Source organism: Mixophyes fleayi, chromosome 9, assembly GCF_038048845.1.
Source record: "Mixophyes fleayi isolate aMixFle1 chromosome 9, aMixFle1.hap1, whole genome shotgun sequence".
NCBI classification, from domain to species: domain Eukaryota; kingdom Metazoa; phylum Chordata; class Amphibia; order Anura; family Limnodynastidae; genus Mixophyes; species Mixophyes fleayi.
The window spans coordinates 21,076,382-21,100,862 of NC_134410.1; the positions used below are offsets into that span (position 1 = coordinate 21,076,382).

General features: G+C 41.5%; 1 protein-coding gene across 1 annotated transcript; it reads left to right on the forward strand.

The window, feature by feature from the left end:
• Positions 1 to 255: 255 nt before the first annotated feature.
• Positions 256 to 16,522, forward strand: ECH1 (enoyl-CoA hydratase 1). The gene is made up of 10 exons (XM_075186835.1): positions 256 to 395; positions 1,020 to 1,182; positions 1,939 to 2,027; positions 3,627 to 3,751; positions 6,814 to 6,862; positions 6,942 to 7,006; positions 7,379 to 7,449; positions 13,532 to 13,603; positions 14,911 to 15,061; positions 15,141 to 16,522. The coding sequence occupies exons 1-10, from the start codon at positions 365 to 367 to the stop codon at positions 15,243 to 15,245; spliced, it is 921 nt and encodes a 306-aa protein (XP_075042936.1). The 5' UTR covers positions 256 to 364; the 3' UTR covers positions 15,246 to 16,522.
• The last annotated feature ends 7,959 nt before the right edge of the window (positions 16,523 to 24,481 follow it).

The following is a 24,481-nucleotide window of genomic DNA, read 5'->3' on the forward strand; positions in this document are numbered from 1 at the left end:
CATGTCTCCATCTCCAGTCACTCTGTGTGTCTCCATGTCTCCCATCTCCAGACACTCTGTGTGTCTCCATGTCTCCCATCTCCAGCCATTCTGTGCGTCTCCATGTCTCCCATCTCCAGACACTCTGTGTGTCTCCATGTCTCCTATCTCCAGTCACTCTGTGTGTCTCCATGTCTCCCATCTCCAGACACTCTGTGTGTCTCCATGTCTCCCATCTCCAGTCACTCTGTGTGTCTCCATGTCTCCCATCTCCAGTCACTGTGTGTGTCTCCATACATAGGCGGAACCAACTTGACAAACACAAGATGGCGACGCCCGCTTTCTGACCCTAGAGTTTCTTCTATAGGTGTAAAGGGGACATATCATGGCTGTGCTCAGAGGACTCCTGAGGAGAGGTAAGGAGTCTTTTAGTGACAAGACTGTCAGTCTGACATACTGGTGTCTCCATACTATCAGCACTGCTCTCTAATAATGACTTAGTACATAGCACTGTTCTATAGGACTGTGTCAGACAGAAGCAGAGGACTGTGCATGTTTGTATTGCATGGATAAGTCAGAAACTGAATAATGTTGACATTGTCCATACACCCTAAGGTAACTGATAATTGAGGTTTAGTAAATATTCTGGGGAATAGCTACATAAGGTGAACGGTGTCATAATCTGGACAACCATAATGTGTGTATATAATACACACATAACCCAGCAGTTAGTGCTTCTGCAGATTTGTGGACTGAAGATATTCTCAAAATGATTTGAAGGCTTATATTTTCCATTATCCCATCCAAGATTTTCTGGATAATGTCCGTATTGTATACTTTTCTTATGTTGTACAAATACACCGTCACAGGCACTGCATGTGATCTGCTTAGACTTGTAACTGTGCAGCCTGATCACATTGCTCCCTCCCTCTCTACCTCCCACATTGAACTTTACCCAACTCCTGTAGAAAATCTAGAAACTGTATTTTAGGCCCCTTTGGATGATAGAAAAGAACTAACTTGTGTTTTGTGATCTTCAGACCTCTTTAAGGTGACTCTCGGACTGCGGAACATGTCGTCTGAGGCAGGATTAGCTTCATATAACTATGACACCCTGAAAGTGACAACGCCAGCGGATCACATCTTCCATGTGGAGATAAACCGTCCAGAAAAGAGAAATGCAATGAACCAGGCTTTCTGGAGGTAGTAAGGCATATCCTGTAGCATAAATACCCACCCTGGCACTGATTCAAATTATATTACACATACTAAGGGTACTATTGTAAGCTTGCGAGCAGGACTGTCTTCCCTCATTGTTTGTTAATACCCTTGTACCTTTATCTTGTTTTATTACTGTGTTTTGTTCACAATTGTAATGAGCGGTGGCGTATGCTATATAAAAATAAATGCTAATTATAATTTTCACCCTTCACTACCCATAGTGAGACTAACCTGAAACCCTTATACATATCTTATAATGTACACCTTCAATATCCTTAGAATGGGACAGAAATCACCGTCTATATCCTGCGTACTGCAAACAAGCAACTTATTTGCTTATTTGGAGGTTGATTCCCCCTAAGCTGATTATTTAAGATAATGTGTTCTATTATTATATATAAGTAAGGCATAAGATTCATGCATGGCAAGTTTTAAAACACTATATTTTCACTTTTTCACATTTATATTTTGCTGGTTTTTAGAATCAAACCTTTTATCTTTTACTAATAAAAGTTATGTGTTATTCCAATTACTTGGTACATGTGCATTTCAAATAAGAGACCCAATACTACACATTGCACCTTTAAGATCCAGTTATTTTTTTCACCTAATTGTTTACTTCTGACTAATGAATCGGTCTGATTTTCTAAAAGGACTATAATGTGTTGTATAGACATTGACCTGTAATCTCATCTTCGGCCTGTACATTAAATCCAGTATTGTTTATTTCCCTTGTAGGGAGATGGTACTTTGCTTCCGTGCTCTCACAGACGATGCTAATTGTAGAGCTGTTGTTATTTCTGCTGCTGGGAAAATGTTCACGTCAGGTCAGTTTTGTATATCCTCATGAGCAGTAATATCACAGTGAGAGTTGTCCTGTCACTGGCAATCTGCTAAGGGCAGCAAGCAAAACGTTGGTTTGTTGTAAGGGGTGAATGTAGGGTGTCGCGAGCACCCTACGTGAGCGCCCAGCCTGTCCCAGATACAGCAATCTGAACAGCTGGCCCTGACTGGCGTCACCTTGGTCACTTCGCAATGAATACACCTTTTCTGCCACCACAAAGGATTTATTATGGTGTCCTTACGTTCACCGGACCCACTTATTAATGTTTCACACTTAAATCATATATACATGTAACATGAGCCTCCCTGGGCTTCGTAACTTCACAAAGAATCATGGAGAACACACTAGATTAAATTTATTTAATCTGAAAAATGCTTTGAAGGCTTAGCTACACAAATTAATTACAAGACATACAATATGTTGCACAAATAAGTTTCAGAAAATAAAATAGGAACTAAAATCAGTCACTACTTACTAGTTAAGACCGGGGGTAAATTTATCAAGCTGAGTTTTCTGGCAGGTTTGAAAAGCCAATCCGATTCTAGCTATCATTTATTTAGTACATTCTACAAAATGAAAGCTAAAATCTGATTGGTTGCTATAGGCAACATCTCCACTTTTCAAACCCGCCGTAAAACTCAGCTTGATACATTTACCTCCTGGTGTGTGAGGAAACACAATTGAGAAATATGGGACATTTCAGTCTTGATAAACCCCCTCATGAAAATGCACACATTATTGTCTAAGGCAGAAGATTTTAAAACTTTCTCCACATAGCTTTCACACCTTTAGAGTTTAGCTGTCAAGTAGAACAGATTGATCTCCCAAATGTCACAGGGCTTTCGAAGTGAGCTAGGGATGTCCTGAGATCTGGAATGTTCACAGGACCTTGAGTTCTCACCTCTGCTGTTCGGCTTGCTGGTCAGGTCCACATCCTCTGCATACCAAAAAAAATCCTCCTCAGAGCTGCTTATCTATCTCTGGATAATGTGAAAAGATTAATGACACTTGCATAGGTTCAAACTCATGTCATTTAGCAATGCACACGTTGAGATTACATTACAAGGTTACATAAAATATTCACATTGTCATACATGAATTCAACAGAAAATAACAATCGGTCATTAGATATACTACATAATCGTCACAGAGGGAAACTAATGAAGACTGTGGTCTCTTAGGCTTAATATTCCTAAAATCATATGTGGTTATCTTTTTAAGCTAGTTATTAAAGAGCTCTGTTCCAATTCCTTTGTGATGTGACATGTGTCTGCGCCTAAGGACAGTGGGAAACTTTCTGCATCCACAGAAATCTGGCATTTAACCTCTCCCAGCTGAATTATCAGGCAGTGTAAACACTGTGTACTTGTCATATTTCTTTGGATATATACACTATGTGCTCTATGACATGGCCGCCAGTGCAAGGATGGCTTTCGTGCAGCCGGCATAATGCCTGTACCTTATTGTGATTCTTGAGTGTGAATTCAAAGGATGTTATTTTCAGGTGTACATAAAACAGAGAAAGATGTTAACGCTGCAGTTATCTGATGATGATGACCCTTAGTGTTTGTCCTACTCACAGGAATCGATCTTACGGACCTTGCTGGAGACTTCTTAAATCCACAGGAAGACGATACTGCGAGAATCGCTTGGAACATGCGGAAGAAGATTTTTGAATATCAGAAATCCTTTTCAGTAATTGAGAAGGTTTGTGTTCCTGTCTAGTGGGTTCTGTATATGGGTAACAATAGATAGAAAGCAGCCACACTGAATGTATTATTGGAGTATGTTGGTATTTGTTACTGTTGTGCTGACAGTTTGAAGTACGTGTATTATGGTGTTGCTGATGGAACTTTTACTATATTGAACCCGTGGCCCACAACAGTGGTATGAGCCTCTTTTACATCCAGTGGCAACTATTAGTGGGATGATCACCCTTTTTTGTCTGGTTTCTCCTATAGTGTCGGCCTCCGTTCTTACTGGCAGGTTCCAGTAGTGAGATGAGCCACTTTATTTTTATTTTTTCTGGTTGTTTGTAGTAGTGGGATAAGCCCAATTTGTTGACAGACGCCCCTAATAGTGGACTGATCGTCTCTTCAGATTGGCGGTACAAGTAGAGGGATGGGTTGTTTTGTTGACTGTGACATTATTACCCCACAGCACCTAATAGTGGTAGCCGAATGATTGTCTAGCCCCTACCCCCAGACTCGGCCCTGTTTTTATTTATTTCAGTTTGTTGTTACCCCTGTGTTTGATTGGTAGTCCCTTATAGTGAGCCCCCTTTTTACAATAATGATTTTATTAAAGTTTTTCCTTTTGGCTACATGGAACAAAAAAAACCCCAGAGAAACATACATTGTAAATTACAAGGGAGAAGAGGGGGGGGGGGGGGGGGGGGGAATTGGGAGGGGGGGGGGGGGATCAAGGGGAGGGGTAGGAGGGGGGGGGAGGGGTAGGGCAATACACATCAATATGAATCAATAGCATGAAACAGTTCCACTCTCAACATTTTACAGATTTTACAAATCGTTTGAGCAACAACAAAGATGGTAGCCCTTTGATTTTACTGTGGGGAGTTACACGGGGTTCCCCCAGAGGCGGGCAGGGCTGAGGATTTGGCTACATATCGATTCCATTCAAACCATATGATGTGGGGACAGAAGGCAGAAGAAGAGTAAGGGACTCCCAGCGTTTCCATGTCACAACTTAACTGAACCTTTGAGATTATCTTGCCTATGGAGGGCAGCGTGGCTGATTTCCAGGCTTGGGCAATCACCGCCCGGGTAACTATAAAAATGTGGCCTATGACATACCGATCCCCCAATAGCACTTGTGGGGGGAAGAAATGTAAGGGAGCAACTTCTGGTGTACTAGGGATCGGAGTTTGAATAACTTTAGATATTAAAGCGTACACCTCTGCCCAAAGAACTCTGACCACTGGACAACTCCAAAAAACATGGAAAATATTCCCTATCTCTCCACATCCACGCCAACAGGTCCTGGACTGATCTGGCCAAATCATATGTAACCTATCGGGGGTCATATAGAGTCTGTAGAGCAACTTGTAAAGCATCGCAGAGTGATTCAAACACCTCGACATCCTGAGGGCATTTTGGTAGATTTTGTCGGACTGGTCCGAGTCAAATTCCCGGCCAATATCCCTCTCCCAGGCCAGCTGGGAAGAGGCCTTTATCGGGTGTTGACTTGAGTTGAGGTGAGTGAACCAGAAGGAGATAGCCGCTTTTTTACTGCCAGTTGAAAGTCTAGATAAAACGAGAGCTGGTGGGTGTTGCAGGGAGGAGCCCGTGGGTGCACGGAATGTAGCCAGTGCCTAACCTGGAGGTATTTGTAAAATTCTTGGTTAGGAATGTGGAATTTGTCCCTCAATTCAGAGAAGGGTAGTAGGCCTGAGTCAGAATAGAGCAGTTTGAGGTTAGTGATGCACCCTGAATACCACAGAGAGAGGTTTAGGTTGGGAATAAGTTTCGATACTGCAAGGAGGGAAAGATTAGAGGTAGAGAGGGTGACAAGGTTAGAGGTCTTTAGGAATTTGTCCCAGGTCGTCAGTGCATCACACGTGAGACGTGGGAGGGTAGTCTGGGGGGGTCTCCAGGACCTAGGAATCCAGAGAGGGTCAGCCAATGGGAATGTACTATTGAGGCCTCTCTCCAAGTCGACCCAGGATTTAAGGGAGCCCGGGAGAGACCAGTCTCTGAGCTGAGCTAAGATGGGCACGTCCTGGTATTTGACCAAATCCGGCAAGGCTAAGCCCCCGGTCTTTTTTGAGCGTGCTATCATTGTATAAGCTAGTTTAGGAGGTTTCCCTTTCCATACATAAGAGGTAAGTAAGTTACGTAATTTGTCCATAAAGAATTTGGGCAACCTAAAAGTCAAAGTCCTAAATAAATACATCATTTTGGGGAGAAGGGACATTTTAAACACGGCTATCCTGCCTAGCCAGGAGACCTCATAGTGCTGCCACGCTTTTGCCAGAGTGTTTAACTGAATTAATAGTGGACCATAGTTGGCCTCCAAGAGGGAATCTAAACGTGGGGTTATCATGATTCCCAGATAGGGCATGGAAAGGGACCTCCAAGAATATGGGAAGGCCGTCTTGAGGCGACCAGAAGGGGCTCTGTCAAGTTAATAGGGAGAGCGTCCGTTTTAGTTGTGTTTAATTTGTAATAGGCGGCCCCCTTTTTGATTAGTATCTCCAAGTAGATATTTAGCTTCTTGCTGACTGTATATTGTGTGCCTTATGCTGTAAGTGCCAACAGTCTGTGAATCCTCTGATCACTAGAGCAGTTTATGTACATTCAGGGTCTGAGTCATTAAGGAACGTATCTACAGGTTTTTAATACCAGCTGCATGGCAATATAAATCTCCTATATGTATACAAAGAAAAAAGACCGTTGTTGTCAGCGCTTATCCTAAACACTGCTTATCTATATGTATCTAGAAAAATGAAAGCATGAGGTTCATATTTTGATCAAAACATTTAAGCCTGCATTCCAGCATCAAAGGTACTGGACTGTATGCAGGTCCTACACTGACCTATATGCTTTAGACATCATTAAAATGCAGTTAAAATCAGATGCACTCACCTCCCAGGTATAGGGGCTTACATCTTGCAAGGGCTGGCTTGTGTGCCACACTCCAACGTCTTAAATAGGCTTAATAGCCAGGCAGCTGCTAAGACAATATTCAGAATATAGATGTGTTTTGGAATTGAGATCGACAGTTGTCAAACTTTGTGTCTTCACTTTCAGTGCACAAAGCCCGTGATTGTCGCAGTTCACAACGCCTGTATTGGAGGAGGTAAGACTCTGAAGGGTAACAGTGGGTATCTTACTGTTGTGAGTGTGAGATTGTGTCTTTATTAGTAATGTCCCACCAGGTGTGGATCTCGTCTGTGCCTGTGACATCCGTTACTGCACCCAGGATTCCTATTTTCAAGTTAAGGTAACAAATATCAGACAATCTGACTCTGGTAGGGTATAATGTGAGCTGTCATTGTGTTTTCTGCCGGCCCCTTTAAGTTTACACATAATACTGATAGTGGTTTGTTGGCGGACTGTGCTTTTTCTTAATTAGAAGTTCGGTCTAATTAGCACAGTTTAAGTTTGTTAAAATTTAAGTCCCACCCCTTACAAAATCATCTCATATCTTAAGTTAATTTCTTTTTGCCAAAAACAAAATTAGACCTATGCACTGAGCAATCAGAGCAGTCTCTCTCTCCATGTGGTGCCCCTAGGCATAGGCCTGGGTGTCTAATGTTAGATCCAGCTCTGTAACTGACCAATCAGAAGCTGCCTTTATAATTCTGTCTTGCAGGAGGTGGACGTGGGTCTTGCGGCCGATGTAGGAACCCTGCAGCGTCTCCCCAGCATCATTGGGAGCAGAAGGTACTTGGAAAAGTATAGTAAGATGAAGTAGGATGTACACAGTCTATGTATGTGCTGTTCATGCTACATGCACACATGTGGGTGACTTCTGCCAGTGGTTTGTCCCAGCCTGACTTCAATAGTGAACTCGGATAAATAAGAACTTGCAATAGAAATGATGGCACAAGACAGACTGAAACTAGAATAGGCTGATTCTAGGTCCTGCAGGCATTTGTAAAAATAAATAATATTTATTTACACAAATATGGAGGGTAAAATGGTACTCCAATAACGCGGATTTTCCGTTGCAACCCTATGGGGTGCAAACAAAGATCAGCCTTATTGCGGTGCCGTGGATTACATTTGCGGGACGTTCCACATCTAATTGCATATGCCCCTGTGAGTTAAAGGTTTTTGGTTGGGGGGGGGCATATGATTTGGCAATTGTGGTTCTACAAGTGTCGGAGTGCCCTGGCAACCACGGATATGCTGGTGCTTGTAGTACTACAAGCGCCAACATGCCCATACCCTTAATGGCAGCCTGGGCATGCTGGGATATGTGGTGCACTAGGGACAAAATGTTTTTTAACATTTAAGTAATTATTATTACCCCACAATCGCTGCCCCAGGGGTGTGGGAAGAGCCCTAGTGTTGGTGGTAACCAGCTCTCACTCGTGCCTACAAGACTTCTCCTGTCCTGCTCCACGCTCGGAGCCACCTGTGCTCCTCTTGTTTCAGCGGTGCCCTCTTCCACTTAGAATGTAAGCTCTCTAATGAGCAGAGTCCTTCATACTCTTTGTTTTCATGTCTCCATTCATTTTGTCTACCTTGTATGTCCCTGTTTTATGTAAGTACTGTTTTCCCTACTGTATGGCGCTGTGGAGCACTGTGGCGCCCTACAAATCTACTTGATGATAAAAGCATGGGGCTGGTAAAACTATGGTTTGTCATCATGGCAGGCTTCCCTGCTATAGTGCTTGGCCTAGGCTGGCAGAGCCTAGTGCTGGCAATGGTAAAATTGGGGGGAGGTGCACTTTTTGTCCTCCCAGAAATACAGAATTGTCTGCCCTGACTTTTTGTGAGCCAGATGGTGAATGCAGCTCTCAAACTGGTGTTGGGGAGAGCTCAGGGTAATGTTATAAAACACTTTCTATCTATTATATATAAATCTGTGTCCCTTCTATAACCCTCCAGTAAATGATGGACAATTCATGTAGGTGACTTTGGTGACTCCATAAGCACTAGCAACGCTTACTCTTTAGATATTTATTGTGTGCTATAAATGATAGTAATGTAGCAGCTAATTTCTCCACCACTAGGTGGAGACAAAGCTTTGCCATATCCTCTATGTTTATTCAGTCTCTGCAATTACTGTTTTATTTAAACTGTATCTAAATGGGACCAATATTTTTACTAATGCTTTTACATACGCATATTTACTGCAGAGACAGGAACTGTATATATGTACAAAATCTGTTTCGCTAACAGGTTGTAAATAATGACATCCGATGTCCACGTTGACATGCATGCCAAAGACAACAGCTATACAGATATAGGAATCCAAATACAGTATATAAAACAAATCACAAACAATAATATTTCTCGCTGTTACGTAGCAAAATTAATTTCCAAGAAAGCTGGGAAATAATCAACAAAAAATGAATTTAGATTAATCTGCCACTGGATATTAATGGCTTTACTCGCAATTACACATACAGCTATGTCGTACTAGAGTGAAAACCATAATATATTATCATTTAGGCCCTTCCAGCAGAAATCCTGTCTCCACTGTGATAGTCTCTTTTTGGTAAGTTGAGGATCTCTGTAGCTCTCACCTTGAGACTCCTCGACTTGGACGATTAGTACCCCAACATCCCAGTATAATGCCGTCTCTGCTCAGCACAGCTACTCCACGGCTCTGGTATAAACAGAATAAATATATGTAAAATCACTGATCAACGCTCAGTGGTACCACCCCTCTGCTCCATGTCCGCTCTCTACACGAATATAGCATACAGTGCACCATTTCCCTTCCCGGGAAGACACAGGAGAGGCAGGAAAACTGTTCTTCTCCTACAAACATTGATTCTTAACTGGCATAGGCGCATTTTTTTTTTAACCACAGGCAGTTTTTAATATTTGTCAGAACCATTGTAAAAGAAAGTCGTATCGTAAAACGTGGCTATAGTGCATCCCTGCTTGTCATGGAACAGAACATTGGAGAGTCCACACGCAGGAGGCCTAGGAATTGGTGTAAAGGAGATAGTCTTGCAATTTCTACACCATCGTGTTTTCTTTCATTTTCTAAAGTCCACTAGAAAAATTACAATTATGGGTAACACAACGTTTATCTTCCTCTGCACCAGCTTTGGTTACTTTACCCTGACGGAGTAAAGCTGGATTCACACTACAGAAAATTTATCACGATGAGATATTGGTAACTATTTAACCGACAAAGTCCCGATCAGCAGCCGATTCATGTGCACACACTATACACATTTTACAAGATTTATCTTCAGATCTGTGCTCTTCATCTGTCATAACCATCGACTGAAAAGATTGTGACTCTGCACACTCCATAGAGTTCTATGGACACTGCCGGTCCTGAGTGTGTACACACTGCAGAATTGGAACGACATCGTTCCATCGTTGAACGAGAAATTTTTAGTCCGGTTTAAAAATGAAATGAAACGATACGACGAGCTTTGGAGCGATAATCGTTCATCGTTGGAGCGTACACACTAATGCGATATCGCCCCGAACGGTCCTTTATCGTGTGATTGACCTGATAATCGTCTGAAAGCCCTGTAGTGTGTATCCAGCCGAAGTGTCTTCCCGTATTGCTGACTGAAGTGGCTTGTGGCTAATGAATTGTGCGAGACTCCTGGTGCACATAGAAGGCTGCAGTTCACCATCCAATCACTGCCCCCCTGACCAATAAACCATATTTCTGTGGTCCAGCTTTACATACCACATTATAGACCGATTAAAACCGACTGCGTCCAAAGTCCTGTTGTACAATATTGCTAAAAGATATAGCGCTCTGTTTATTTGTACCGTTATTTTTCTCCCCTAGTGTTGGCTGATTGTAATGACAGCTCCTCCTATATAATTGATGTAAATGGACAAGGTGTTTCGTGCCGGGGCATAAGCGTCAGTGCGCACAATCGCTTGTCTTTGTAGGATTCTCTTTTCTTTACAGATATATAGCCCAGGCTGCTGGCGTTCTTTATCAATGTCTGGCGTACATTTATAATTCATCTACAATAAAGGAAGTAGAACAGAGTGTCTCATAGTTTATTTTGTTCACACAAGACTTATTTATTTTCATAATCACACATCCTTACAGCCCCTCCCCTTCTCTCAATATATAGATCCCATCTCGGTTAATGTTTGAAGAAAAGCTTGTAAAAAAGGACAGAGATTAACTACAACTAGTCCCGTGTAGTCATAGAAATCATTGTGTGTCACAAGTGTGCATTCAAGTCGTTTGTTGAAGTCGGTTTATAGCATTCTTATAAACCACTTCTCGTCTAACACAGCAATAAACCTGTTGTGCTTTACGCTGTTCATGTGCATTTTACTGATTTACATCCTTTATCATACAGTAGATCTTTCTATAGTCCGTAGGATATATGTATGTGTTTGTGTGTCTGTACATATAAATATATATTATTATTATTATTTATTATTATTATGCACTTTTATTTCAATCAACCCCAGCAGCACTGCAGGTGGGTTATGGATCCAGCCCTATAAGCCAATAGGACAGAATGACATTTTCAAACGTTCCCCCCTCACCTTGAATCATGTGTTTTATTGGGGATTAGCCTATAAAATAGGAATGGAAAATGCGCCTTATCTCGTGTTTACAATTGCTGTTCTTTGTAGATATATAGACAATATAACCTATCACCGTGCTTCCACCTCTTCCCATAAAAAAATGAGTGATCTAGGTAATGCTGCAATAACATGTAACGTTCATAGAAATCTCACAATGTGATTATTTTATTTTTTTTTATGATTTTTATTAATCTGCCATGTAGAAATTATTCTGTCTAGGGGATCGGTTTTTCACATCCTAAATAAAATATTTTTAGTGGAATAAGGTGCGATAGTGTATAGTTGTTCCATCAAATAATTTTATTTATTTTTTAACCCTGTTTTCAGATTTCTCCACTTTTGTGTAAAAGGTCCAATATACCAGATCCACAAGGGAGATTATTTATTAACAGGTTTTTTTTTTCGTTTAGCTTTTTTTTTTATACAGCACCTACATATTACTCAGTGCTGTACAAAGCATATGTAATCCTTCACGTCAGTCCCTGCCCCAGTGGAGCTTACAATCTAAATTCTCTATGACACAAAGACAGTAGGGTTCATTTTTTAAGAAGTCAATTAACCTTTGGACTGTGTGGGAGGAAACTGGAACACACGGGGGAAACCCAGGCAAACGCGAGGAGAACATACAAACGCCACATAGATAAGGGCCCTGCTCAGAATCGAACCCATGACCCCAGCGCTGACTGTGAACAATGCTAAATGTTGTGCCACCCGATTATGTAATAAACGGGCAACAAAATAGACGCACGGACAGGGAAAAAAACTATTTAGTTATTTATTTTGGCCAAATAATACCTAAACTGATAGGGTAAGGTTACGTTTCTAATGTCTGGTGCCAACTGTGCTTTAGTATGTTAGATCTTTAGAGCATTTGACAAATGTTGAATAAACAGTGTGAACTTTTATTGCCATTGAATATTGCTGCAACAAGTCAGCATTGAGGAACTAAACAACTTTAACTGTGTTATGATTTTAAATACAGTGTATTATTTCATATTTATAGCTGACAAACAGCTAGGACCTGCTGCCACAGAATACACACCTTGTTGGGATTCCTCAGTGCAGAACGACTTGCACTGAGGTGCTCTAATAAGGATGAAACAAACTGTCTAGGTTGGTGGGCAGCACGATGGCTCAGTGGTTAGCACTTCTGCTTCACAGCACTGAGGTCATGAGTTCAATTCCTGACCATGGCCTTATCTGTGAGGAGTTTGTATGTTCTCCCCGTGTTTGCGTGGGTTTCCTCTGGGTGCTCCGGTTTCCTCCCACACTCCAAAAACATACTGGTAGGTTAATTGGCTGCTATCATATTGACCCTAGTGTGTGTGTGTGTGTGTGTTAGGGAATTTAGACTGTAAGCTCCAATGGGACAGGGACTGATGTGAGTGAGTTCACCGTACAGCACTACATAATTAGTGGTGCTATATAAATAAATGGTGGTGATGATTTTCTGTGCGAGTACAAGCCTGTGTCATGTCCTAAAACCTAGCGGGTGAAACATTACCTCAAACTGCTCCCATTCAGCAGGTTCTCATGGCATCGGCAAGTAACAGTCAGTAGGTTCTCATGGAATTGTGACCTAAGTAAGTTCTGATTCTATAGCGTCGGCTATAGATAGTCATCGATGGCTTCTATGAAGTTCTACTGTTCTTGGCTGTTGCCGTGGAGCGTTGGGTGGACTCACCTGGGTTCGGGCTACCTTCATCTGGTTGTTTAGAGTAAATCTTGTCCCAATGGTGTTTTGGGAGCCGGTGGTCATGGAAATTATGTATTGTAAGTAGATGGAGAAAATGAGCAAATAGAGGAATAAAAACGATGCAGGTGTTTTGTAAATCCTAAAATGCTGCATGGGATCTGGTGGCGGTAAAAATATTATGAATGAAATGAAAATTAAGTGATAAAATACAGTGAGAAATCTATAAAGCTACACAAATTATACACACATATATATATATATATATATATATATATATATATATATATATTAATATATATTAAACTAGTATTGATGGTAATGAAAAAATAAATAAGAGTTAACAAGTGAATATATGGAAATAGAACACCCTCTACTTATCATGGAACAGACCATTCCGCCACCACCGAGTCCACACGTGTTCCAAACATTAAATAAAATTTCATGTTAATGTGTTTGCTAGTATGATCTATATATTCACCCAGAGGTTCACAGCAACAAATGACTAACTGAGGAATGTAGACAGAGCTGCTTTCTATACTATTGATTCTCTCTTTCCCTCCACAGCCTGGTGAATGAGCTGGCTTTTACTGCTAGGAAGATGATGTCCGATGAGGCCTTGAGTAGTGGTTTTGTCAGGTACCAGTGTGTGACTCTTCTGTATGTGTGTAAACAGTAGCTCTGCACTGTGGGTGTCTGTGTGTACACAGTGTAGCTCTGCTCCTGTGTGTGTACTAGAAAGGACAATATTCAAGATATTATTCACATTAATCCTGTGCTGTTAGTTACTTGCCCCCTTCGCACACTTAACCTTATAAACCACTCGCACTCTCGTCCTTTCCACAATTAAATGGCATTTGCTCAATAGTTACTGCACCAAAACTGAACTTGTACACATATACCTGTCATTTTTATAACCTACAATTACCGTGTATATAGATATAAAAGTATCTTCCACTACATATTATCTCTTACACACCATCCACACCTGTATACCGTATATTATAGTATCACCACTGCTCTTAAGCTGGGTACACACCTAGATGCAGTATCTGTAATGATTTCACCAATGACTGAAAGTCCTGATGACTATGCTGATTCATGTGCACACAACTACACGATCAGATCTGTGATCTTCATCTCTCGTAACCATCTGCTGAAAAGATTGTGACTTTGCACTCTCTACAGATATATAGAGGATAATCCATTGTTGATCAGAAGTTTGTAAAACCAAATCAAACAATGCGCTGTGTTTTGGCGCGATAAAACACGTTCGTGGAAGCGTACACACTATGGGACCAAACGGTCGTTTATCGTGTGATCTGCACAATCATTCCAGCTTCACTATATTTGTTTTTCTTTATCTATATTGCTCTTTCCTTTTTTTTTTTTTTAATATCTTTTAACTCTTCTCTATTTATCGTAACGTACTTTGACTTTGTATAGATAAGTCATATAAATAGTATAGGTGGGTAAAGTGTAAGAAGATATAGTAACTGTGTATATTACCAGTAGTAGTAATCAGAGTGTACTTAGGTACAGTAACAGCAGTTTTGCTGAATTGTAGTTAGTAATAATTCAACATTATTTGAAGGATAGGAGCAATACTTATAAATGTACTAATTATCCTTGTGTCCTTTTAGTTTTGTAGTGCAGTTCTAGGACATAGGTATAGAAAGGGTGAGTACTCGGGTCCAGGGGTGTGAGAATACAGAGGGGGGAGGCTTTGCACAAGTAAAGGTGAGACATGAGAAGCTTATATAGCCAGCACTTGGCATTCCCAGAGCTCTTTGCTCCCAAATGTTTGCATGTGGCTGCTCCTCGTGTGTGCAGTGATGTCATGGCCACTCTCCTCTCTGTGTATACATAGTGGATTTCTCCTTGTAATACAATGTTTTTCCCCCAGATATGTAGTTCCTTGGGATGACTTTTTCTTTATTCTGCAGCCGGGTGTTCCCCGATAAGCCGTCCCTCCTACTTGCTGCTTTTGACCTGGCCTCGGAGATTGTTAGCAAGAGCCCTGTTGCAGTTCAAGGAACCAAAGTGAATTTACTGTACGCTCGAGACCACTCAGTGCAGGAAAGTTTGGATTACATGGTGAGTGCCCTTCCCTGCTGTTCCCTCTCCCTTGCACCTCACAAAGCTTTATCATAACCATGTTCTGTCCATGTTACAGGCAACTTGGAACATGAGTATGCTTCAGACGCAAGACATCATTAAATCCGCACAGGCCATAATGCAGAAGAAGACCACAAAAGATGTCACGTTTTCTAAACTATAGAAGCCGCCCTGTAGTGCATTACACGTGATTGACAGGACCAGCTAGGACATGGCATAACATGACCGCAACACAAGTACTCAGCTCTAAAAGACACGTAACTGGGAGTAGGGACAGATGTTCCGATAGAACCGTGGTTACATGCTTCTAATAGTATATAATTCTCATAATTAAAAAACTTTTCTTTCAAAACCTACACAACATTTGAGAAGCTGTTAATAAGTGAGTGTTTAGCTTCCTGATGCATTTATAGGAATCTGATAATTCTGCAACTAGATTTACCCGTGTGCAAAGATCGTAAAACTTGGAGTTGATACCTGATCTTTTAATGTAAGCTCAGGCTGCCTAGGCACCTCCAGGTTTAAGCTTTGGTGTTACAAGCATTGGCTAACAGCATCCAATTTTCCATTCTCTAGGGCTCATTTACAGACATAGGATGTTGGTGCAAAAATTGTATTGAACTCCAGCAACCAATCGGCAATTTGCTTTAAATCTGTCTAGCGTATGCTAGGCAATGAAAGTAAGCTACTAATTGGCTGTTCTAAGACAAGGGGGTCTATTTACTAAACTGCATGTTTTAAAAAGTGGAGATGTTGCCTATAGCAACTAATCAGATTCTAGCTGTTATTTAGTAGAATGTACTAAATAAATGATATAATCTGGTTGCTATAGGCAACATCTCCACTTTTTAAAACATGCAGTTTAGTAAATAGACCCCAAAACATTTAATGTTCTATAGGTCAGATTGAGATTTTTTGTGCTGAGCACCAGACAGTATATAGCATAACTTCCAATTGTCCCGATTTGAGGTTTACAGGCGGCCCCCTTTGTGATGTGACCACGCCCCCTTTTCCAGTGACCACGCCCCCTCTCCTGCTGGTGACGTGTTTGGAGTTATGGTATAGTACTTAACGGCCCGGTGTTACACCTCTATTTCAGAGCAACATACAAGATAATATAAACAGATGTTGCTGAATAAGGTGTATTGTAGATACATCATGCTATATATACAGTAATCATCTTCAAATGGGGACTTATAATCAATTCTGGCAAGGACAAGAAATTACTGATGTAACAACGCATGAACTTGGCGAGAGACAAACCTCAGCTGACCTATTAGACTGCAGAAATCTCAGCCTTCTAATTATAGGAAATGTGATTCCATCTTTATCTGTTATTTCATTGAATGTAATTATAGATTTGTTCTCCTGACTTTTCTGTTTGAAACACAATTGACTGTTTTGTTAACGGTTTCATTAAAAGTCTAAGTTGAATTATCACTGCTAGTCTCAGAACTTTGTTTTTATGTCTTTTATTCTGCATGTAGCAGTCCAGGTTTGTGGAAAACACAGGTCCTAATGGACAAACATAATGTGGCGAATGAATTATTATTATTATTTATTTATTTGTTGGGCGCCACAAGGTTTCCGCAGCGCTGTACATAGTACAAACAGTAGACCATACAGAGTTAAACAGTACAGAACGATAAACACAAAGTACCAATGCTTCAGTAACTCCGGGACAGACCTATGGAGTAAGGACAGAGCAGAAGAACAGGTATGGAGACACGAGGGAAGACGGGCCCTGCTCATACAAGCTTACATCCTAAGGGAGGGTGGACAAATCAGGTACGAGAGGGAGCTGGTGATGTCAGGGGAGAGAGGGAATGGCGAGCAGAGTAGATGAGGGGTTAAGTGGATGGCTGATAAGCTATGAGGAACAGGTGAGTTTTAAGTGCACGTTTGAAGGAGCACAGATTGGGAGCGAGACGGATAGAACGAGGGAGGTCATTCCAGTGCAGGGGGGCAGCTCGGGCGAAGTCTTGGATTCTGGCGTGGGAAGTGGTAATTAGAGTGGAGGAGAGGCGACGGTCATTAGCAGAGCGCAGGGATCGGACAGGAGTGTGAATGGTGAGGAGGTTAGAGATATAGGGAGCAGTAGACTGGGAGAGAGCCTTGTAAGTGGTTATGAGGAGTTTGAAGAGGATTCTGTAGGGGATGGGGAGGCAGAGGAGGAGCGGCGTGAGAGAAAGATGAGTCTGGTAGACGCATTGAGTACAGAGCGGAGGGGGACGAGATGAGAGAGGGGGAGACCAGTGAGGAAAAGGTTGCAGTAGTCGAGGCGGGAGATGAGTGCGTGGATGATGATTTTGGTGGCGTCATGTGAGTGGAAGGGTCGGATGCGGGCGATGTTGCGCAGTTGAAAGCGACAGGCTTGAGCAAGGGATTGGACATGGGGGTCAAAAGAGAGGTGACACCCAGGCAGCGGAGTTGGGTGACAGAGGAGATGGTGGTGTTATTAACAACGATAGAGAGATTGTGGTGAGAAGGGAGTCTAGGGGGATGAATGAGGTTCAATGTGCAGTAACTTCCTGGGTGGAGGAATAGAGCCCTATTACAGAGTGGCCCTGTTGGCGGGATGATGAGACAGTATGTGGAGGAATCCTTGTGGTGGGGGAGATGAAGGGGAGTTAGTTATATTGCATCGGACGTTTATACGCAGATCAGACAATAGTTCTGAGAATGTAGCCTGTGGTTTCATAAGGAACCAATGATATTGCTAATAAATGGGAGTCCTTTTATGATGTCTGGTTCTTAGTGAATTGGTCGTCTCAATATACTGTATATTGATTTGTCCCTCAAAAATGGCTTCCTCCATTGACTTCAGGCAGTGGTACACTTTTAAAAGTTTTTTTTAGAGGAACAATGAAGGCCCATTGTTAGTGGTCCAGTTGTGTTCCTTAGGGACGATGAAGACTTATTGTAGAGGGAGTCTTTGGTGTATGGAGGCTTCTTGTATAGAGGGTCTTGGGTGACGTTTATGGAGCTTCATTGAGTAAGGTGACGTCCTGAGGATGAGGAGACTTTGCAGAAGGTCCAGTTGGTGGATTCATGAGGGCAGCATTTTCATGTGGGAGGAATTAAATGGGCACTTTGTGGTGGAAGATGTGGAGCAAGTTTAAGATCCACGGTAAATGTGACTTGGAATTTATCAAAACGTTTGTTATAGTCCTATATTTATTTTGCTCCCACTTTACTCATTTTAGTTTAAACACAATATTCCACAATAGGTTATCACTCGCACTATAAATGTTCATATATGGCTAAATACACAGAATTCTATATTATTCAACATAGTAAACACATCATTGGTGAAAATTAAATGAAACTACACACACAACGATACTACCTAACCTCACTACTTAGAAGGAAATGTATCGCTTGCAAAGATTTCAATACTATAGATAATTACTTGTCATTATAATGACATTATTCGGTTTATATACCGAGTAGCTGGTCAATAGACAACCACAAAACATGCAAAAAACAGCCTAGAAATTGAATACAACTGAATTTTATATTAAACCTAACTCATAAAGAAATATACATAATTATAAAGATAAAATCAGTCCAAAATAGCCATTTATGAATGATAACGATCAAATATACAAGTATGTCTTAATAACTCAATCCCCCCCCCCCCCCCAAAGTAATAGTATGTACAGAACTAAGATGGCTAGACTAACAACAATAAACCCGTTAATGATAGCAGAGGAAACTTCTGATGACATGGTGGTATATTTACTAAACGGCGGGTTTGAAAAAGTGGAGATATTGCCTATAGCAACCAATCAGATTCTAGCTGTCATTTTGTAGAATGTATTAAATAAAATAATTGGAATCTGGTTGCTATAGGCAACGTCTCCACCATTTCAAACCATCAGTTTAGTAAATATACCCCCAGGTCTAAAATCAAAATACAATCAACATGATTAATGTAATGTAATAGAACACTGCTATATACATCAGTAGAATACCAGATAACAATAAAAATAATTTTGCTATAAGGTATAAATTATATAATAAAGTTATGGAAGTTACATCTTATAATTAACACTTACTAATTGGAAAAACCCTTATCTCTGCGTACAAAGATAAATTATCCAAGTTAATGTGATTAAACCGTTTAATAAAACTAACTCAAGTTAAATTCAAGCAACACCCCATAAACCATCTGACAATGAAATGAACATATAGGTTCTGGGGTGACCAAACAGTCAGAGACCAAGAGCCCAAAAATATCTATAGGTACCGCAAAGAGCCAACTTTACCTTTTATATATGTGTGCATATACACTATATGGACAAAAGTATTCGGACGCTTGACTATTACACCAACAGGGACTGTAATGACATTGTATTCAAATAGATATATTTTAATATAGAGTTGGTCCCCCTTTTGCAGTGATGACAGCTCCCACTGTTCTTGGAAGACTTTTCACAAGATGTTGGAGTGTTTCTGTGGGAATTTGTGCCCATTCATTCTGTAGAGCATTTATGAGGTCAGGCACTGATGTTGGATGAGAAGGTCTGGCTCGCAATCTCCGTTCCAGTTGATCCCAAGGGTGTTCGATGGGGTTGAAGTCAGGGCTCTGTGCAGGCCAGTCAGATTCTTCCATTCCGAACTCCTTAAACCATGACTTTGTAGTCCTTGCTTTGTGCACTGGGGCACAGTAATTTTGGAATAGAAAAGGGCCTTCCCCAAACTGTTGCCACAAGTTGGAAGCATAGCATTGTCCAAAATGACTTGGTATGCTGAAGCATTAAGATGGCCCTTCACTGGAGATAAGGGGCCTAGCCCAAACCCTGAAAGAGAGCCCCATATCATTATCCCTCCTCCACCAAACTTCACAGTTGGAATAATGCAGTCAGGCAGGTAACGTTCTCCCGACATCCACCAATCCCAGACTCGCCCATCTGCCAAACAGAGAAGCGTGATTCGTCACTCCACAGAACACGTTTCCACTGCTCCACAGTCCAGTGTCTGATTGAGTGGTGTAAAGCACACCGACGCTTGGCATTGGTCTAGTTGATGTAAGGCTGCATGCAGCTGCTCGGCCATGGAAACCCATTCCATTAAGCACCCACCGCACAGTTTTTGTGCTTACATTAATGCCAGTGGAAGTTCGGAACTCTTCAGCTATGGAATGCGCCTTAGCAGTCATTGACCTCGCTCTGTGATTTTATTTGGTCTTCTGCTTCGTAGCTGAGTTGCTGTTCCTAGGCACTTCCACTTTCTAATAATATCACTTACAGTTGTCCGTGGAATATCCAGCAGGGATGAAATTTCATGAACCAACTTATTGCACAGTACCACGCTTGAAGTCACTTAACTCTTCAAAACGACCCATTTTTGTATCACAAATGTTTGCAAATGGAAACTGCAGGACTAGGTGCTTGATTTTATACACCTCTGGCAACGGGTCTGATTGAAACACCTCAATTCAATAATTAACAGGTGTGGCCAAATACTTTTGTCCATACAGTGTACAGAAACCCAGTATAACATGCGCATATATACCTTACACACATACATTGAAAATATAACATAATTTACAATATCTTGCGAAGCAAAAAATAAATTATCCAACACTTTGCCAAAATGTTTAGAATAATCATCAAATCAGCATAGCTCTTACCTCACTGCTGTGTTCAGTGGAGGAGGGTTCAATAAAACTACTTATAGTGCTAGATTTACTAAGCTGCGGGTTTGAAAAAGCGGGGATGTTGCCTATAGCAACCAATCAGATTCTAGCTTTCATTCATTTAGCACCTTCTACAAAATGACAGCTAGAATCTGATTGGTTGCTATAGGCAACATCCCCACTTTTTCAAACCCGCAGCTTAGTAAATCTAGCCCATAGTCTCTTCACAGTAGCTCACACTGCTACTGCATCCACTATACCTCAGACCTCTTAACGTGCCCCGCTGACCTCCGTACATGCCCATCGGATCTTCCCACATGCCATCCGATTTCCCCATATTCCCCTTATATGCACATCAGTCTTTTGCATGCCATCAAATCTACCCACATGACCCAAAAATGCTTGTCAGATATTCCCACATGCCATCACACCTCCCCACAAGCCCCTTATGTGCCCATCAGCCTCCCCACCTGCAAGCAGATTTCACCAGATGCCCCTTATGCCATCAGACTTCCCCACCAGATCTCACATGCTCATTACATGCCATCAGATCTACCCAAATTCCCCATAAATTCCATCTGATCTCCCCAAATGCCATCACATCTCTTTACATACCCATTAGCATTTTCACCTGCCATCAAATCTCACATGCCCCTTTCTTACCTCTCCCACCTCCAGCCCTTAGACGTTGGAGCCTGCGCAGACGAAGGATGAATCGCACACTACAAACTCTCCTCTGTGTCCTCCCTGCATTGTGCAGAGGAGATCGCAAGACATGGCTGCTCGCGGTCAGACGAGCAGCTGAATGTTTTCCAATCGGCACCTGAATCACTATACTTCATTGATGTTCTCGGCCAGGAGCCACATTTCAAAGCTCAAAGAGCCGCATGTGGCTCTAGAGCCACAGGTTGGCCTTATTAATCAAGATATGCAAAGCGAACTTAATGTGTGATTTTTTTTTTTTTTATTTATTTTTTTTTAATGCATGTACATCTGGTATATGCACGTCCAACAAGCAGTGGATGTGAAGATATGTCTGTGTTAGGGGCCGCGGGCACCACTGCGACTCCCTGCTCTCTCCCCCGGCGTCCAGCTCGTCCCCATGACGACCGTGACGTCACTTCCGGGGATTCGGCCTGACCATTGCCAGGGCAACGGCCGGGCGCCGATGTTCTTCTTATTGCGCCCCGGCCATCAATATCAGCCGGGCGCATGCGCAGGGTTCCTCAAAGCCTGCGGGCTGATTATATGTCTAATTATTTTATTAGCCTGCACCTGAGTGTAGTTTCAGGGCAAAGCCCTGATTGGCTGGTTCAAGTATTTAAGGCCTCCATGCTGGTTATAGCGCTTACTACCCTGTATGCTGACCTGCTCCTGCCCTGTTCCTGTTGATCCCAGTGCCTGTGGATACTCTGCTACTTTTCTATTGGATCTCCTGTTCTGACCTTCTGCCTGTACTTGGACCCTGCCTGCTTGCCCGTGACCCTGACCCTTCGGCCTGTACCTTGGACTTCGCTTCTTTGCCTGTGACCCTGACCTTTGGCATGTTTTCCGACCATTCTGCTTGCTAGTGACCCTTGGCCTCGGCTACCATCTGACAATCCGCTGCCATCTATTCAGCCTCCTGGCCTGCCGCTACGGTCTTGAATTACCAACTTACACTACACCTGGAGTTAAGTCCTGGGGGCATCTGAGTATCGGTGAGCGTATAAAGCTCTAAGGGAAAGGCGGCTGCTATAGGTGAAGACCTCCGCCATCTTGTTCTGTAAGTTGGTGATCTAACCGTCACCCTAACAGTCTGTTGATGAATATGGGTCTAGGTGTGCTCTGCTCCAACAGACAGGACACTGCAGGATAATTCCAATACATATTTGGAATATAAAGTCACAAAAGAACGCACAGAAAAAATTAAAAATATTCAATGATTATCACCTGTTAATAATATAGTCAATGACAAAACATTAAGATAAAAGTTTATTTTTACTGCCTCCCCATATAAAATACATTGATTTGGATGTTATTGTCTACTAAAATACATTTTCACAGTTGCTCCTGATTGCAAACACGTTCTAGCATACATACACAGCCGTCATTACTAGTAATTGGCACTTACAACAGACCTGTAGCTGGTGCAAGTGATATGAGTAAAAATCGCGTACCTTAGAGACGCCCATAGTTTGAATGGATGCTGCTTGGCACGCTCTTACCATACATTGATTACGTGCATACATCCAGTCCCCTCCCAGTTCTGCCTCTGAAATCCTAGGCTGTAGTAAGGGTCCTCTGCGCTTGAAGATAAATTGGTCGTTGCTGCGTTCTCTGGCGTATGGTTCTTTTCTGGGCATGCGCAGTGCGATTGCTACGAAAAATACGGCACGTATCAGCATTTACGCCCCTTAATGAATCGGACCTAAACTACAAGGATTTTATTTTCTAAATATAGAAAGATGCGCTAGTATACTAAAACAATCATTAATAAATGTCTAGCATTCTACCGATGAAGGGACGTTAGACCCCCCCAAAAAAGAAAGATAAGTTGTGCAGTAAAGAATTCCTATTCTGATCATTAACGAAATGTGATTAAGCAACCAAGAATTAATACTTGCCAGGTATAAATTACATCGCAAAATGGGAATGATGCTACACTCTGGGATTGGACAGAACCATTTAAATAAAATGATCTCGCCTTCCTATAAACTTTTGCCTTGACAAAGCAAGTAGCGAAACGCGCTTCGGCATAGCCGTAGTTCTGACTGTGTGTGTATGTTACATAAAAGTTATAACGCCGTACAGTAATTCACCTTAGTACTAAGATAATGATGTCAGTGAGAAAATAGTTAATCTTATCTAAAAACATAGGGTAAGGAATTTCCTAGATATAGATTACTCCCCCGCGCCCAAGTCAGTAATCTTTGCTCACCAAATAGGTGATCTCTCGTGCCTTACAAGTGTATCACCTCGCTATTGTACTGTGACTCTTTGGATAAGTTAGATAGTCTTTTAAAAGACTATTATATATTAATCAATTTATTTAAGGCATATCTATCTATGTAGGTAAGAAAATAGCTAATGAATAACTTATCCGGACTTTGAAGGGGAACTAGATACATAGACATAAGTACCTAACGGTGATTCCAACCTGACATTGTTTTTAAGCTAACAACACAGAGATAAAGGTTTCATTTCTATGGGGTTTATTACTTACTTTTTCCTTATGTTCTATTTGATAAATGAAAATGAATTATTGAGCAGAAGTAATAATAGTGAAATATATAGAAGACAACTAGATTTTTAATAATTATTGTGAAGGATATTTTATCCTCAGATTCAACACTGTAAATAATTATGAATCCAGAAACTATTCAAATATCTTGTGGCATTTAGCTATATAAGACTCCATTGAATTGGAAGCATAGATGCCTTTCATTCAAACCACATACATAACAAATGTGAAGGGTCTACTTAACAACTAGCGATGGAAGGTACACTAAGCCCAGCAGTAGACATTGTTGAAAGTCAACTGAATGGGTGCGTACGGTAGATATCGCTAATCTGCCTAGAGAGATTAAATACACACAACAGAACAGACAGATGGTTCATATAGTTTATCTATAGAAACCTTTAGAACGTGTACCGATAAGAATCTAATAGCGCTCTCTTTCAACCAACTAATATTAGGTACGTTCCAGTCAGCAATGATAGATACTAAGTAATTATATATATTAGTACATATAAATATCAGACGTAAGAAAATT